Source organism: Pongo pygmaeus, chromosome 1 (genome assembly GCF_028885625.2).
Source record: "Pongo pygmaeus isolate AG05252 chromosome 1, NHGRI_mPonPyg2-v2.0_pri, whole genome shotgun sequence".
NCBI lineage: Eukaryota > Metazoa > Chordata > Mammalia > Primates > Hominidae > Pongo > Pongo pygmaeus.
Genome location: NC_072373.2, coordinates 62885345 through 62904065, shown reverse-complemented (window position 1 = coordinate 62904065; position 18721 = coordinate 62885345). Strand labels below are relative to the sequence as shown.

General features: G+C 37.1%; 1 protein-coding gene across 3 annotated transcripts in view; it reads left to right on the top strand.

Moving 5' to 3' along the window:
* The window catches only part of PLA2G4A (phospholipase A2 group IVA), a 166459-nt gene that overhangs the window by 57292 nt on the left and 90446 nt on the right, over positions 1-18721 (top strand). For all 3 annotated transcript variants that reach the window (XM_054450808.2, XM_054450818.2, XM_054450827.2), the window contains 2 exons: positions 7047-7195; positions 8141-8254. In XM_054450808.2, coding sequence (XP_054306783.1) covers positions 7047-7195; positions 8141-8254 — 263 coding nt within the window. The remainder of the gene's footprint in view (positions 1-7046; positions 7196-8140; positions 8255-18721) is intronic.

Genomic DNA, 18721 nt, shown 5'->3' with positions numbered 1-18721 from the left:
AAAATATAATGGCTGGGTATTTCCTGTAGCCAATAAAATATATTGAAAAGCCAAAGACCAAGAGTGGATTTCTCAACAAAACAGAGAGGAACCGTAAGATATTAGCTGACATCTTTGAGGTGTGGAAATAAAGTAACTGCCAGTATAATCCTGAAGATATTGAACAAAGTTCCAGGACTTAGACTACCTGATATTACAATTAATATAAAAATATTATTATTAAGACGGTTTGGTATTGGCATGGTATAGATTCAAGCTTAAATGATAGATTAATGGACTAATAGACAAACGGAAGTCCAGAAACAGACTTACACTTTTATGTGACCACTTGATTAATGCAAAGTTTATACTGCAATGCAAGGGCTAAAGGCAGTATTTCCAATAAATAATGCTGGGTCTATTGGTTACACAGGGAAAAATACTGAATCTTAACTCCTACCTCATACCTCAACCAGCTTAGTACATGGGTAGCGAAAAGGTTGACAATCATAAAAGCTGCTCTAAGATCTCTGTGTGTAATTAGCAATATTATTATGTCATAAATATATCAAAGGAATGACCATATCTGAGAATAGTATTCAGAGGCATTTCGTTCAACAAATTTTCATTTAAGTTTTGGTCTTACTGCTTCTCGTTTAGTCCTTTCTACTTTGTTGATAATTGAAGCATAACATTTGAACAGCAGTCCATCACCTTAAACAGATTGCCAACTAACACACCCACACTTAATTTATTCTTGGATTTATTTTCTCATGGCCATTTGAAAATGTATTTTATGTCTGGAGAGAAATAGAAGTAAATGACTGGACTGGGCTTAATCTAGTCTATGGGCAGAATAACTCCTTGACAGAAGACCAGTAACTTTGTTGCCTTCTCAATGTCAAAATGTTTGTAATTTTTCTATGGGTGTTATTATACTCCTGTTCTTTAGTTCCTTGTAATATTATACATTAAGCCCCTGTTCTTCAAATGTGTGCATAATAATCACCTGGTCAAGTTGTCAAAATGCAGATTTCCAGGCCCATGCTGGAGAATGTGATTGAAGGTGCTAAGGTTCTGCATTTTTAACAGGCACTGCAGATGAATCCGTAAAGGTCATGGTATTTCAGTGGACTACATTTGGGGAAACACTGTTTTAAGCTCACTGTCATTGAACCATAGCTATTCAGAATGGCAATATTTTGACTACACATTTGGGAGGACTTTCCCCTTTGGGAATTTTTTTTTTTTTTTTTTTTTTTTGCTATTTATCACAAGAATTGTAACAAATTACTTGTAATCTGTTTTTCAAACAAGAGGTTTAAGTTGCTACTGATGAAGGGGAAATAGGCAAATAGAGAATATTTAAAATAGAACTAGGAGTTTAGAAGCTGCCATGAGTTCATGAATCACATGATATATTACTTGGACAAAGCTGAAATGACAAATGGGCCTGTTATGACTTCAGGCAGGCGCTCCTTAAACTCCTGAAGTTTAGTAGTAAGTTTTACCACCCTGAAGCTATTTCTGGTGCATGTAGTTTCATGTCAACTTCATGGGAAGAAAAAAGATCTGTATTCCACACCCCCGACATTTTTTGTTTGTCAAGATTTAGATAAAAGGATGAGATGTAAAAGGGGTTTTTGCCCACATATGACATCTTTGCTTCACCACCTGTTTGGCTGAAAATAATCAAGATGAGGCTGAGTTAGTGACTCAACACCCACTTGCTCCATAGGTGTTAATTCACAAAGCCATGAAATAAGTACAGTGTATAGGAAAAAACGAATTCTACATTTAACTTTTTCTTTAATTCATTCCTTGAAACTTCTCTAAAGTATTGGGCTGTGTTTACTGTCAAAGTGGGCTGCCTTCCTTTTCAAATCTTCTAATTCTGTTCGCTACCATGCCAGTGATTGTTATAGATTATGCAAAGAAACTGAGCTATGTGATTATTGTAATCCAACTTTAAACTAGCCCCTTAAAACTTATTTTTATCCTATCTACCACTGTTATAGATGTTTCTTAGCTTACAATGATTAGAGCTGATGCAGACTGCAAAATCAAAGTGTGCAGTTTTGGTGGTTTTCCACTGTCCAGCATCCTTTGACATCTTAACTCTGAAGTCTCTTGCTAAAGAAGCAAGAGGAGAAATTAGAAACACTGCCAGTCTTGACATACATTTTAGAAAGCTGACTTACTTTCAAAGTAAAATTAAATAATGCAAATCCAACGTGACAGCTATTAAACTGGATTCTGATTTTTTAAACAAAGTCTGTGGATGTTTTAACATATAAACATGGTGTGGGCATATTGTTTTTATGGTATTTTCTTTATCATTTTGTCAGAATTAGAATTTGTTAAAAATATGACCCATTGAGAGTCTAAAATGGCTGAGAAGATGGGCAGATAATGGTTTGACTCATGTTGCTTCAATTTGTCCCTTCCTTTTCCCATCTGGTGCCTTCCAAGGAACTTCGCTTGCAGCTTGCTCCTTCTTGTTTGGGCCAAGAAGACCTCACCCTCCTCTTTCCCAAAGATTCAAGTAAAGATCAAGTCTGAAAAGGCAATTTCCCCACCTACGATTTGACCTTATTTGTGTGTAATAATCTGGGTGACTGAGTTACTAGTCACTGGGGTAGCGTAACTGCTTATCTTGAATTTACCTTGCCTCTAAAATTAGGCTGTTAACATTTGACTCACTTCCATAATCCGAATTTTCAGTTTAGTGTTTGGCTCCCTATCAAGGCTAAACTGCTTGTGAATGAGCAATGCCTGGCATATAGTAGGCACTCACGTATTTGTTGAATGAATGAATGATGTTTGCCATCTACATGCCTCCCCTTCCCACACACTCTTGTATTCCACGTTGGTTTTTGCTTGGCTTTGTTTTTTTTCTATTACTTCTTGGAAAATGGTTAAAAGAAGAGCATTGGCCCTATGAGAAAAATCTGGCCTTATGAGATAACGTAGGGCTATGTTTTGTAACACATACTTTGAAGCATTAATTGAATACTTTCCTTAAAATTACTTATTTTTCTTGATAATTTTCTACCAACTGCTATTCTAAATATGGAGTTTTACTTCTGATTTGCAATCCTGAGCACTGGTGATATGGTAGAAACATGGTTAGGGAAAAGAAGCAGTTACCTCCTAGTTGAAAATGTGATATTACCCTATGACATGTTCTCTTCTTCTTTGGCCCATTTTACCTTATCATCCTTCCCACTCAATCTTTTTGTTTTCTAATTTGTATTCCATGGTCCTGTTGAGAGGTATAAGCACTGAGTTAGAAATGAGAATGACTGGCTATTCCCTTTTCTCTAAAATGGGATATCAAAAGTGTGACCAGAAGATGATCTACATCATTGTCAGCTAGACTACTTGTTAAAAATTGCAAGCCCTTAGTTCCACTACAGATACGCAGATAATTGGTCTTCAGGGATGAAGGTCGGGGCCTGTGTTTTTACAATAACCCTGGGCATTCGTGTTGCAGTCTCACTTTTGCCCCACTGCTCTTTCCAATGATGTATAAGGTCCAAGCCAGAAAATTAAAGGCAGTCTCAAAGGCTGATACCTCGTTTGTAGATCCTCCCATTTTATAATAACGACCACCAAACATACACATGCATCTAAAGAAGCTGATGGCTACATAAAGAACCAGGAGCAATACTGAACAATTAAGTGAAAGGCATTGATTATGTTTTTTGATGACCATAGCTGTTGTTGACAGACAACGTCTATTTGAAATTTTTTTGGGGGGAAACCCAATCAATAGGTCACAAACTATTATTTTTGCTTTTCCTTTATTTTCAATTGTTGGATCTTTTTGCTTAGACCTCTGTACTTCTTCTCTCCCCCTTCCCTCCCTCACTCTTGTGCTCACCCTCTCTTTCTCTTCCTCTAATTCCAGCTCCTCTTTCCATAGAATCCATACCTTATCATTTAATTTTTGTTACTGAGGAACATGATGTAATAAGAGAATTATTGTTGTAGTCAAATGACCCAGGTTCAAGATCTTGACCTGATGCTTATTAGCTATGTGATATTGGACAGAATGCTTAACATTTCTCAGTTCCTGTTACTTTAACACTAAAATAAAATACTTATGTTATAGCGCTATTGTGAGATTTAAATGAGACTAATGTGTGTAAAGTGCTTAACACAGATCCCTGTAGTCGTTACTCATTTGTTATTTTTGTTATTAATTATAATGGTCACATGGAAAAGCACCTGTTAAACGGGAAAGTCAAATCCTTAGGTTAGGAAACCTTGAATATTGTAATTGTTGCTTTCTGTTGTTAGCTTCTGAAGATGTACAGCTGAGGAAGACAAGATCTTTGCCCTCAAGTTGTTTATAGTCTTGTAGGAAAAGACAGATAGATGTATAATTTCATCCATAAAGTATAGTGTGTCCAGTGCTGTAAGACATTAAAGGATTCAGTGGAATCCTAAAAAAAAGGAGTGATCAATACTTGCACAGTTTGGGTCACTCGCTTTGTTGCTAAGTGTAGATGTAATGGGAGGAAATTAAAATATTTTCTTTATTTGCAATTGTTTCGTTCTATTTCAGTGGGCACACATATCATACCCTGATTCAAGTGGATATTTATGTGAAATAGAAAAAACCATTACTGGCTGGGCATGGTGGCTCATGCCTGTAATCCCAGCACTTCAGGAGTCTGAGGTGGGCAGATCACGAGGTCAGGAGATCGAGACCATACTGGCCAACATGGTGAAACCCTGTCTCTACTGAATATACAATAATTAGCCAGGCATAGTGGCATGTGCCTGTAATCCCAGCTACTCTGGAGGCTGAGGCACGACAATTGCTTGAACCAGGAGGCGGAGGTTGCAGTGAGCCGAGATCATGCCACTGCACTCCAGCCTGGCAACAAAGCAAGACTCTGTCTCAAAAAAAAATAAAAAAAGGAAAAGAAAAATTTGTTACTTCATAGAGACACCTCATTTCCATCTGAATATTGCCATAATAAATACATGTTGATTTTTAATATGAGTGCCACCCCTTAAAGTTGTTCAGTGCACAACCTGTACAACCATACAAGGCAACTCTATAACAATAAATGATATTCTCACAATGACTTCCATTATTTTATCTGATAAAGTAACCAGGATGATTTTTCTAACATTGACAAATATAATCTTTTTTTAAAAAAAGTATTTTTCAATGTTTTTTCTTTTTTATTTTTTACTTTTACTTTTTAATTTTTATGGGTACATAGTAGGTGTATATATTTATGGGGTACGTGAAATGTTTTGATATAGGTATGCAGTGTAAAATAATCACATCATGGAGAATAGGGTATCCATCCTCTGAAGCATTTATGATTTGTTGCAAATAATCCAATTACACTCTTTTAGTTACTTTTAAATGAACAATTACGTTATTATTGGCTATAGTCACCCTGTTGTGCTATCAAATAGCAAGTCTTATTCATTTTTCTATTGTGTTTTTTTGTATCCATTAACCATCCCCACCTCCCCTCCAGCCCCCCGCTACCCTTCCCAGCCTCTGGTAATCATCCTTCTGCCCCCTCCATGGGTTCAACTGTTTTGATTCTTAGATCCTACAAATAACTGAGAATATGTGCTGTTTGCCTTTCTGTGCCTTGCTTATTTCACTTAAGATAATGACTTCCAGTTCCATCCATGCAAATGACGAGATCTCATTCTTCTTTATGGCTGAGTAACACTCCATTGTGTATCTGTAATACGTTTTCTTTACCCATTCATCTGTTAATGGACACTTAGGTTGCTTCTAAATCTTAGCTATTGTAAATAGTGCTGCAATAAACACAGGAGTACAGATATCTCTTCAGTATACTGATTCCTTTCTTTCGAGTATATACTCAGCAGTGGGATTGCTTGGTCATATGGTAGCTCTATTTTTAGGTTTTTGAGGAACCTCCAAATTATTCTCCACAGTGGTTGTGCTAATTTACATTCCCACCAACATTATACAAGAGATCCTTTTTCTCCACATCCTTGCCAGCATTTGTTATTGCCTGGATATAAGCCATTTTATCTGGGTGAGATGAGATCTCATTGTAATTTTGGTTTGCACTTCTCTTATGATTAATGATGTTCAGCACTTTTCATATGCTTGTTTCCCATTTGTATGTCTTCTTTTGAGAAATGTCTATTCAAATCATTTGCTCATTTTGTTGGTTACATTATTAGATGTTTTTCTACAGTTTTTTGAGCTCCTTATCTATTCTGTTTATTAATTTCTTGTCAGATGGGTAATTTACAAGTATTTTCTCCCATTCTGTGGGTTGTTTCTTCATTTTGTTGATTTTTTTTTCTTTGGTGTGCAAAAAAGCTTTTTAGTTTGATGTGATCCCATTTGCCCATTTTTGCTTTGGTTGTCTGTGCCTGTGTGGTATTGCTCAAGAAATTTTTGCCCAGACTGTTGTCCTGGAGATTTTCCCCAATGTTTTCTTGTTGTAATTTTATAGTTTGAAGTCTTACATTTAAATTTTTAATCCATTTTTATTTGATTATTGTATATGGCAAGAGATAGGAGTCTAGCTTCATTCTTCTGCATATGGACATCCAGTTTTCCCAGCACCATTTATTGAAGAGACTGTTTTTTCCCCAGTGTATGTTCTTGGCACCTTTGTCAAAAATGAGTTCACAGTAGGTCTGTGCATTTGTCTCTAGCTTTAAACCCATGATCCTGTCACTGTCACAGTCCTGGGTGAAGGTCATGTTGGCGTTAGCTGGGTGACATTGTTATCATTCTGTAGTAGCTTGACTGAGATGTTGACTGCCGTGAACCTGTCCTCTCTAGATAGATGGAGGAATTCTGAATAATCACTTAATAAACAATTCCCTCTCACAGGACTATTATGAAGGACAGCGACATATGTAAAAAGTATCTGCCCTATGATGTTTTTCTATTACGTGTATATTATCTTGTCTCAGAAATTTAAATACATCACTACAGATTCATTGAAAATAAACTGACAACATATATTAATAAAAAAAATAGGAACTATGAATCACATTTCTACCTCCTTCTTGTTTGTGTTTACTATCTGTAGTTGATACTCCAGATCCCTATGTGGAACTTTTTATCTCTACAACCCCTGACAGCAGGAAGAGAACAAGACATTTCAATAATGACATAAACCCTGTGTGGAATGAGACCTTTGAATTTATTTTGGATCCTAATCAGGAAAATGTTTTGGAGGTAAGTGAACCATTTGGATGATGTTAGATGGTTGTGATTCATGTTGAGAGACATGCTTGAGTTTGTTCTTTTACTGCCTTTTTGTTCCTGTTAGCTATAGTTGGAGTTAGACTGGGCAACTTGGTAGACTAGAATCTAAATGGTGTCTGTCAAGTAATATGAGTGTCTATCAGGACATACAGGAGTTAGGTAGGGTTGGGAAAACTGCTGTCCTCCCCACGTGCTTTGGAGAAAACATATTTTCTGCCATCGAAGAGAGAATACCAGTATAATAGAATAAAAATATTTTAACTTGCCTTTTTAAAAAGTGAAAATTAATTTTTCCCAAAATATTTGTATCCATTTTCTACATTAATATCTGTCTCATATTCCAAAGTAGAGAGGAGAAAAAGTTTCATTTTTGAAAACATGAAAAGTGAATAAATCAATCAGGAAAATGTGAAAAATTATTATCTTATAGCAAACACAGTACTCAGAAGAAAAATATTGGCTGGGCACTGTGGCTCACCCTACAGCATTTTCAGAGCACCAAGGCAGGCAGATCACTTGAGGTCAGGAGCTCGAGACCAGCCTGGCCAACATGGTGAGACGCTGTCTCTATTAAAAATACAAAAATTTGCTGGATGTGGTGGCGCTTGCCTATAATCCCAGCTACTCAGGAGGCTGAGGCAGGAGATTCGCTTGAATCTGGGAGGTGGAGTTTGCAGTGAGCCGAGATCCCGCCGCTGCACTCCAGCCTGGTGAGTGAGACCCTGTCTCAAAAAAAAAAAAAAAAAAAAAAAGGAAAAGATAAAAGTATTGTTACCAATTAAATATTGAGATCTTCAAAGGACTTTTAAATATCACTTGAGAGCTTCATTTTTTTAAATGTTGTAGAAATTATAGATGTAATTTCCAAAGATCCATGGGAAATTTTATTTTTGTGCTTTACATTTTACTCTATAGATTACATTAATGGATGCCAATTATGTCATGGATGAAACTCTAGGGACAGCAACATTTCCTGTATCTTCTATGAAGGTGGGAGAGAAGAAAGAAGTTCCTTTTATTTTCAACCAAGTAAGTAACGCTGCAGAATTATATTCCAACCTTATGTTAGGTAAAGTCTATTGATTCTGGGAAGTTGGGTTTAACACTTGGAAAACTGTATTTATTTGTTTATAGAATGTTTGCTTTTTAAAGAGAAAATTTTGCTTTTCTTTTTACTTTTTGTCCTAATTTTAAAAATTATTCTGACATCTATAAACTTTGGTTGAGGTATTATACCAAACACTACTAAGGCTTTAATCTCCTTTGTTGCTCCAAATGATGACATTGGGATTCAGCAATGCCTTTGGACTCTATTGGCAAAATTTAATACAAAAAAATTGGGAGGATAAAAAGAGATGTAAAATCTGAGAGGTGGTGGGGAGAGAGAGAGAGAGAGAGGGAGAGGGCAAGTAAACAAACTCAAAGAAAAATGTTAGGAAATTCAAACTATTCCAAAACCACATGTTTAGTAATAAATCTCTCTGGGGGAATATTTCTGTCTCAGAGAATCCTTAAGTAAATAGGGACAAAGCAGTGAAAGGCCAGAAGGAATGATGGGAGGTTATTGTTATCTTTGACTTTCTAGGTTTTCTGCATTTCTGAAATTTTGATAGTTTATTTTGGAATAATGAAACCTTAGGTAAATAATTTTGTACAGAATAAACTCATTGGATTTTGAATTCTGTAAGAAACTAACTTAGTAGCTTGTAGTAAGAAATGTAAACAACTGGTGGGCCTGTATGTGTAAGGCTGGTTACCATACTAATTTCTTGTTGTTGGGAGAGACAATGTGTTTCTGCACATCTTTAGAATGACTTTCCAAGTCCCTCCACTCACCTCAACCTACCTCTCCCTTAACTCTCAGCTTCTCCATGTTGCCTTTCCTGTTACTATCCTAAATGCATCTTCCTCCTTTGAGTCTCCATGATAATTATCTATGGTATTCATTGGGACTACATTATTTATACTGTTCAATTTTTCATTTTCCTTTTGTAAACTAAAATCCTCTAAGTCAGGAAACTTGAAATACTGATTAAATGTGCCTACAGAATTAATTACATGGATGACACTTATGGAATGAATGTGTACCTATTTAGAAACCAACTTAGCCCAAATGAGCTTCTTGACTAGTCCATGCAATCAGAATGGCCCAGGTACCTTGAGGATGCTCTGGTCCATGCACTCCTTAGTGCTTCCACCTGTTGCAGAAAGCATTTCTTCTGTCTCATGCCAAGAGATGCACTCCCCACAATTCTGTCGACCCCTTTTAAAGCTATTTCATTCATTCCTTTTACAAACATTTATTGAAGATCTGCTGTGTGCCAGCCATTGTGTTTTGTTCAAGGAATATAGAGAATAAGGTACAGGAAGTTCTTCCCTCAATTATCTCCCTCTGGGAAGGATGTGAGTAAGGGTTGAAATGAGAAGTGGAAGTAGGGAGATACATACATGTGATAAAAAGAAATCCCCAGACAGTGAGATAAGTACCAATGAGACATCTATAGAGTGCTATGGGAAGGCAGAATAAAGAACGATTATGTTGTGAGAGGAGGCTAGGGATGCCTCCATAGCAGTAGCTGATTTTGAACCAGTTGAACAGTGAACTGTGGTTAACACTTTGGCATTGAAAGACAGGCTGTTTGGTGTTTAAATTCCAGTTCTGTTCCTTGCCATCTGTTTTATTCTGGGAAAATAACTCTTCTGTTCCTCAGTTTACTCATCTGTAAAATGGAAATAGTATCTTCTAAGGGAATCATTATGATTAAGCAAGTTAATTTTATTTGTGTATATATAATACATGCATATGATAATATATAATACAATGTATATTACATATGAATACATTTAATTATAATTTGATATATTTTATGGTTCAGTATATACTGACATATTATTTAGTTTATATATTAAGCATATAATTCAATGAGTGATTGAAAGTGATTAAAAGTATGTTAACACTATAAAGTAATTAAAATAAGTGATTAAATATATCGCTACTATAAACATGTAGATGTGCACATGTATACATACAGGGCTTAGAACAGTTTCTGGTACATATTAGGCACTATATAAATGTTACTTGTCATTGTTGCTGTTATTACACCTTAAGAAAAGAGCAGGATTTCATCAGTAAAGTAGTTATGAGCATTCTGGGCAGAACAGATTGCTGAAGGCCAGAGTCTTGAAAGAAGAAAGCAAGCTGGGGCACAGCAAGATAAACGGCTTGGCAGATCCATTTTGCTGAATCATAGGAAGAGAGTGTAGAGGTGGTCAAAGGCTAAAATCTTCAGGCTTTAGCTATTGCATGTTGCTAGCATAGGCTCTCAGTAAATGTCTGTTGAGGGCTTTGGAAGCATGGACTGGACTTCCTGAAATCATTTTTTTTTTCTTTCTTCACTTTAGTCCATGATACAAAGACTGCTTTTAAGAGAAGATACTGTGGACAACATTCATTTCCTCTCCTCTGTCATTTCCTATGGCTAGATGTGTAATCTCTAGGGCTCTAAAAAGACTTTCCACATTCCTGAATTTAAAGAAGATTATGTAACTATTTTTTTTTAGTGTGCCTGAGAAAATAGTTGTCCAAGCAGGCTTTTCTTCATTACTCTGTTTTCAGACTTGTTTGTAGTTTTATCTGAATGATAATCCTTTGAGCTGCAGGGGTAGTTGGGAGAGAAGTAAGCGTGATGGCTAAGGGGGGAGTCCCCTGCTTGTTCCTCGGATCACGTGGGAGTGCCCTGTGCCAGCCACCCAGCTATCGAGCCTCTGCCCTCAACTTGGAATCCCAGTCTTCCTGATGATCTTTCTACAGTGTTTACAGAGGTTGTAAGAGAGAGAAGTTGGTGAGGGAGCAATGGGAGAGAAGATATGTAAGCCTTGAAGATGGTTATGGCAACACAGTGGAGGAAAAACAGCACTTAGATTTGGTGAAGAGTAAACAAATTCTTCAAGGCAAAATAGTATTAGCAAAAACTTTCATAGTTTTGTCATCTGAACGTTAATACTGAGTCAACATAGAGTGATTTCTGTGTCTAGGAGACAGCTGGAGAAAAAACAGGAGCTTCCAAATGGAGATGGACAGATTCCCAGGGCTGTGCTTTACTCACTTGGAGTCAAAACTGGGAATTGAGAGAATGGACCCTCATTTTGTCTCTGTCATTCATAGCTCTCCACAATGTTTGAATTGTTATCCTTTCTTTCTGAGTCTTATTTTCTTCATCTGTAAAATGAAGGGTTGGATTAAATTTTTTCTAAGCTCCTTTCTAATTTGTAAAATTCTATGATCTAGAAAGAATACTTCTCTTCTTTTAAAAATATTTTATTTTTATTTTTATTTATTTTTTGAGACAGAGTCTCGCTCTGTTGCCCAGGCTGGAGTGCAGTGGCACAATCTTGCTTCACTTCAACCTCTGCCTCCCAAGTTCAAGCCATTCCCATGTCTCAGCCTCCCAAGTAGCTGAGATTACAGGCACGTGCCATCATGCCTGGCTAATTTTTGTATTTTTAGTAGAGATGGGGTTTCACCATGTTGGCCAGGCTGGTCTCAAACTCCTAACCTCAAGTTATCCTCCCGCCTCAGCCTCCCAAAGTGCTGGGATTACAGGCGTGAGCCACCACACCCAATCTGTTTTATTTTTTACATTAGGTTCAGGAGGTACATGTACAGGTTTGTTATATGGGTATGTTGCATGATACTGAGGTTTGGGCTTCTAATGATCCTGTCATCCAAGTAGTGAACATGGTATCCAATAGATAGTTTTTCAACTCTTGCTCCTCTCCTTCTCTCCCCACTTTTGGAGTCTCCAGTGTCTATTTTTCTCATCATTATGTTCCTGTGTACCCAATGTTTAGCTTGCACTTATAAGTACAATACCTTATTTTCATTTGGCCTTTTTCACCCAAAAGCTTTCAGTTCTTCTCATTTTACAGATATGGAAGCTAAATGATAATAATGCAAGAATAAAAATCTATCATTTATATAGTATTCTATAATTTAAAGATACTAACTTGTCAATAGATTGTGTTATTAATATGAGAAGAATGTAAGCCTCTATTGTGCTCCTAAAATGTTGCTAAATATTACAAAAAACTGCACAAAAGTACAATTTTCAAGGAACTAAGAATCTGTTTGAAAAGTATACTTTCATGTGTAAACTGACAGGTAATAATAAGCAGTATCACGAGGTATCTATTCATTGATTTACTTAAGAAGTTATTTATTAAACAACTGTTATGTTCCAGGCAGTATTCTAGGTGATAGAAAGTATCCTGGGAACTCTCCAGGGAGCTTGCATTCTAATAGGGAAAATAAACAGGCAATGATGAGCAAAAGAATGATCAACATGCCATCAGCTAATGAGAAATACTGTGAAGAAAATAAAGGTATGCAACAGAAAACAGTTGGTGGGCAACTGAAGTTTGTATAGTCAGAGTAGACCTCTCTAAAGCATTATTATTCTTTAACTTTTATTATAAAAACGTTCGACAGAGAAAAAGGTGAAAGATTTATACAGTGAACATCATATAACTGCCACCTAGATTCTATAACTACCATTTTACCAAAAAAACTTACTTTTCTGATACATTTAAAAGCAGGTAGCAGACAACAGTATACTTTACCCCTACAAACTTCAGTGTGTCATTAACTAGAGTTTAATATTTATGTATGATAAATGGACAGTGCAGGCAATGTGTGCAGTGAGTCATAAGAAGAAATTATTTATTCATTAATTCATTCATTTTACAAATAACTATTGAGCCCTCACTATGTGGTAGACACTCTTTAGGCACTGCCTATTTCAGCAGTGAACAAAATGAACAAGAATCCCTACCCTCAGGAAACTTACATTCTACTTAGCGAGAGAGATGAAAAGCAAGGTAAATATGTAAAAGATACTCCTGCCAGATGATGATAATAACAAGTGCTAACTAAACTAGGGACAGAGAATGGGGTAGTGTGTATATGTGTGTAAAGGGGTCACAAAGGCAGTTCCAAAAATTTAGTTAAGAAAGGCATCTCTGAGGATATCTGAGGACAGAAGGCGCTCCAAGTAGAAAGGCTCTGAAGCAGAGTTTGCCTGGCAAGATGAGTAACAGCAAATAGGAGAGTGTGACTGGAGCACAAAGAAAGACTGGGAGGGAGACCGGGAGGAGATAAGGTCAGAGAGGTGAAGACAGGGCTGGGGGAGCAGGATCATTGTGGGTGACAGTGGACATCAATGGCTTAGGCATGTCCTTAAAGAAAGGGTGTGGTTGAGGTGGTTGGGTCTCTAAAGGGGCAGAAGGTAGTCCTGGTGAAGAGAACAGCCCATTTGAAGGCACTGGACTAGAAAGGACAGAGCATGTTTGGGAAACCGTGCCTAGACAAGTTTGATGGGAACAGATCATCCGTTCATGAAGGAAGAAGAGGTACACTGGGATGAGACCATAGCAGAGCAGAAATGTGAGATGTAAGAGTTCTGATGTTATCTCACTTACAGTAGTGGGTTATGGAAGGTTCGTGACCAGGTAATGGGGAACTGAGAGGGAACTTCTGGCTTTTTCCTCAGAAGCATTAGCAAGCAAATTTAGCAGGTAGAGATATCAAGAATGTTGATACTGAAAATGAAAAGGTGGGTGCAGCTGACCACAGACTGCTTCTGTGGAAAGTGTCTAGAATGGGGAGTGCAGGGTGACTTGAGGAAAGTCACACTTGGCACAGCTTTAATGTGTCAAGTAGAATTGAATGCAATGATTGCTTAGAAGCAGTGAGGATCTGCTGAAGGTGGAAAGCTGAATTACAGTGAATTCAGCTCTTCCTTAGACTGTGACATTATCACTCAACTTTTATAACTTTGTTTTTTGGGGGAGAAAGACAATTTTAGGGCTGCCATTGACAAAATCTGGGTTAAATTGTATTTGTTGGAGTCAAAAGTTTAGAACATCAGAGTTGTTGTTTGAGAGATGCTGGCACAACCTGCTGCTCTTGACTCAGACTCAGAGTCAGATGGCCACTTCCCAAGATGGAATCATGATTCTGCTACTTATTAACCATGTGATGGTGTACATGCTATTTTTTCTGCCTTTGCCGTGCATCCTCATCTGTAAAACAGGGTTACATGTAGTACCTACCTCTTAGGTTGTGGTTATAGTTAGATAGGTTAATGCATACAACATATTAAAATACTTCCTGGCCCATTAAGCACTAAATAAATATTAAATATTCTCACTCTAATTATAATTGACCAGATTTAACTAAATGTGTGTCATGTGCTTTATGAAGCTGATTTAACTGGATATCAAACATACATATTTGTTTGAACTTACTGACCAAAATGAACTTGTTATTTAAATACTAAAGGTAGAGCTTATCAATGCAGTGATCATTTGTTTCAAGATAGTTCAGAATGCGCCAGTCACTCATGACTGAATGTGTCAAATGTGGTTTGGGGTTATAGTGGCCCATTTTAAAGTGGGAAGGTCTAGAATCTTCAGAATTTAGAGTGTTTCGTGTAAGGAAAGTAGCCCACTTCAAAAGAATCATGAAAATGCCTAGGCTTAGAAGCAACACAGATAAGATTATGCTTCTTTACTTCTCTGGATGAAATTAGTTTGTTTTGGCCAATACTTTGAGGAAAGTTGTCTCTAAGTTGACCCTGTGTTTTAGTTTGCCATCTGTGTTTAGAAGTTAGTGTTAAAAATAGCCATTCTTCATGGCTCCTGTGGCATCTATCTGATTTTGGCTGATTGCTTTCTTTGATTGTTGCTTATTCATGACTGCAGCTTGAAAATGAATAAGATAGTTCCATAGAACAGATAGTGACAAAGCTGAAAAAAATAAGGGAGTTTTTATGGTGAATTCAGAATGTTGTTAGTCTCAGGATGATGTCATTGGAAAACCATGTATTGATGTTTGAAAACAAAGACTGCAATTTACGTGTTATTGAGACAAAGTGGAGTTTGGAGGGAAAACAAGAGAACGACCTAATTTTGTAAGAAAGTTGAGAGACCTTTCGCTAAGATGTTAAAACTGTTAGATATTGAGGCAGGACAGGGTTCAAATGTGGCTCAAGTAATTCCTGGCTTTAATAGGGAATGCATTTTTATTTTGGGTCACTAACAATTGAAACAAGTGAGACTTTCATGACTTTTATGACAATTTATAACTTTTAAATTTTAGGGTGTTTCAGAATGCTCTTGCATTCTTGGGATTCCTCTGTTGAATGGTAAGTTCTATCATGGAGTAGAACATGACTAGCTTATTTACCATTGTGTACCCATCCTGGCACACATTAGGCACTTGAATCATTTTTGGATGAATGAATACATGAATGCACTTACAGGAGATGCTATATACCTGGGAAGTGCTCAGACAGGAGTAGTGAAAGTAATGAAGTTTAAAAGAGAAAAGTTAGTCTGAGAAAAAAGAGGTAATAGAGTGGTTTGGTAGTAATGCTTTAGGAAATCTGGCTTCATTGTATGAAAGCTAATGTTTATCCAGATCTTCAGAATTTCCACTGATGTCCACATAGGAAAAAGGACCTTAAACTAAGGAACATGAGATTATCATCAAATGTAAGGAGGAAACTATGAGAGTGTGGAACATGGCCACAGGGAAGACAATGGTTTTTAAAAGTCTTTCAAGGCTGTTAAGAACAATTTTTGTGTGTGTGTGGGTTGGGGGTTGGACACAATTATCCTGAATTCTTGGGTAATGGATTAGATGATTCCTGGTAGGAAAAGCTAATTTGTTTTACTAAAAATATTATGTGTAGCTATATGTTGCTTAACAATGGGAATACATGCTGAGAAATGCATCCTTAGGTGACTTCATTATTGTGTGAACATCATAAAGTGTGCTTACACAAACCTAGATGGTACAGCCTGCTATACACCTAGGCTATATGGTATAGCCTATTGCTCCTAAGCTGCAAGCCTGTATAGCATGTTACTGCACTGAATACAATAGGCATTTGCAGTACAATGGTAAGTATTTGCATATCTAAACAAGTATATCTAAACATACAAAAGATACAATAAAAATATAGCATTATAATCATATGGGGACCACTATTGCAAATATGTTTCATCATTGAAACATCACTACGTAGTACATGACTGTATATTGAAAAATGATTCTCAATTGATACAAAACCACATCCAGGCCATCACCAATCATTCTATATGACAGATGCTCCTTCTAACAACCCCGCAATATCACCCCTTACCACAAAATCTTTCTTCAGTTTAATCTCTCCCACTCTAGGTTCCCACGCTGCCCCTAGTCCCGCTTGAAGCAGTCCTGAGAAACATCGCCCATTATCTCTCCATACCACCCCCCAAAAATTTTGCTGCCCCAACACTTCAACACTATTTTGTTTTGTTTTTCTTATTAATTGCACGTATACATCCAGGTAGCCTGAGGCAACTGAAGAACGACAAAAGAAGTGAAAATAGCCAGTTCCTGCCTTAACTGATGACATTACCTTGTGACATTCCTTCTCCTGGACAATAAGTCTCCAGAGCTCCCCACCGAGCACCTTGTGACCCCCGCCTGTGCCCACAAGAGAACAATCCCCTTTAACTGTAATTTCCTACTACCTACCCAAATCCTATAAAACTGCCCCACCCCTATCTCCCCTTGCTGACTCCTTTTTCAGACTCAGTCTGCCTACACCCTGGTGATTAAAAAGCTTAATTGCTCAAAAAAAAAAAAAAGAAGAAAAGAAAAGAAAAAGAAAAATGATTTTACCAGTGTCTCATTCAACTTTTAAACATGCAGAATTTATTACATGTGAGTTTGCATGTATTGATAGGGTTGTAATTTCTGCTTTGCACTTGGATTGCCTCCTTATCAGATCCACATCCTGTTCCTTCTTTACACGATGGAGATACAATGTACAGAAACATGATTCTAAGTAAAATTGACCCTTTAAAAATGACTTTATTTATTATCCTGCACAAGTCAAGTAAATATGGATAACGCAGAACATATTATTTAATTCTCTTGAAAGATGTGAATAATGATTGAATCAATATGATGATTAATTGCTGTTTCTTTCTACCTAGAAAAAAAAAAGAGTAAATTAGGGATCAGAATTCAAAATAATGTTTTATTGAAAGTAAATGTTGTAAATATTGGAGTACATAAGGGAAGTCATAGCATATTTGAAGAACCCTTTACTAATAGGATAGATTCTCAAGTTTGAAATTATTTTGCTATGTGCATCTTTTTTGTAATAATCATTTTAAAGCAGGGGTTCCCAACCCCTGGTTCTGGTCTATGGCAAGTTAGGACCTAGGCTTCGCAGCAGGAGGTGAGAGTTGGACGAACGAGCAAAGCTTCGTCTGTATTTACAGTCGCTCCCCATCACTCGCATTGCTGCTCTGCCTCCTGTCAGATCAGCGGTGGCATTACATTCTCACAGGAGTGTGAACCCTATTGTGAATTACAAGTGTGAAGGATCTAGGTTCATGCTCCTTATGAGAATCTAATGCCTGAGGATCTGTCACTGTCCCCTTTCAACCCCACATGGAAAGCTTAGTTGCAGGAAACAAGCTCAGGGCTCCCAGTGATTCTACGTTGTGGTGAGTTGTATAATTATTTCATTATATATTACAATGTAATAATAATATAAATAAAATGCACAATAAATGTAATGCACTTGAATCATGAAACCATCCCTGCTCCCACCCCACCACCCTGGTCCATGTTAAAATTGTCTTCCCCAAAACTGGTCCCTGGTGCCAAAAAGTTTGGGAACTGCTCTTTTTTTTATTTTATTATTATTATACTTTAAGTTTTAGGGTACATGTGCACAATGTGCAGGTTAGTTACATATGTATACATGTGCCATGCTGGTGTGCTGCACCCATTAACTCGTCATTTAGCATTAGGTATGTCTCCTAATGCTATCCCTCCCCGCCTCCCCCCACTCCACAACAGTCCCCAGAGTGTGATGTTCCCCTTCCTGTGTCCATGTGTCCTCATTGTTTAATTCCCACCTATGAGTGAGAACATGTGGTGTTTGGTTTTTTGTTCTTGAGGTAGTTTACTTAGAATAATGATTTCCAATTTCATCCATGTCCCTACAAAGGACATGAACTCATCATTTTTTATGGCTGCATAGTATTCCATGGTGTATATGTGCCACATTAAGCAGTTCCTTATTTTCAGGCACTATGCTTGTTGCTTTAAGCTTCATTATTTCAAAATGACTCTGGAGAGTTTTCAAGATAATTAGTGGGTTAGATCCTTTAAAAATTATTTGAAAGGCTGAAATGGCTTTTAGTTTGTATAGTTTGTCTCCTCCAGTTCTCCACACTCTCCTTTAACTGAAAATCTCCAATTGTAAACAGCTAAAATTGCTTTCCACTGGGGATTTTAAAGATGACATTGCTGCTTTTCACAAGAATACATAATGGACACAGCCAACTTCTTCCGAAAAAAGGTGGAGTTCTAATTAGTTCTAGCTCTTAGCTAGGTATTAGGGTGTTGGGGGAAGCCTGGAAGAGGTG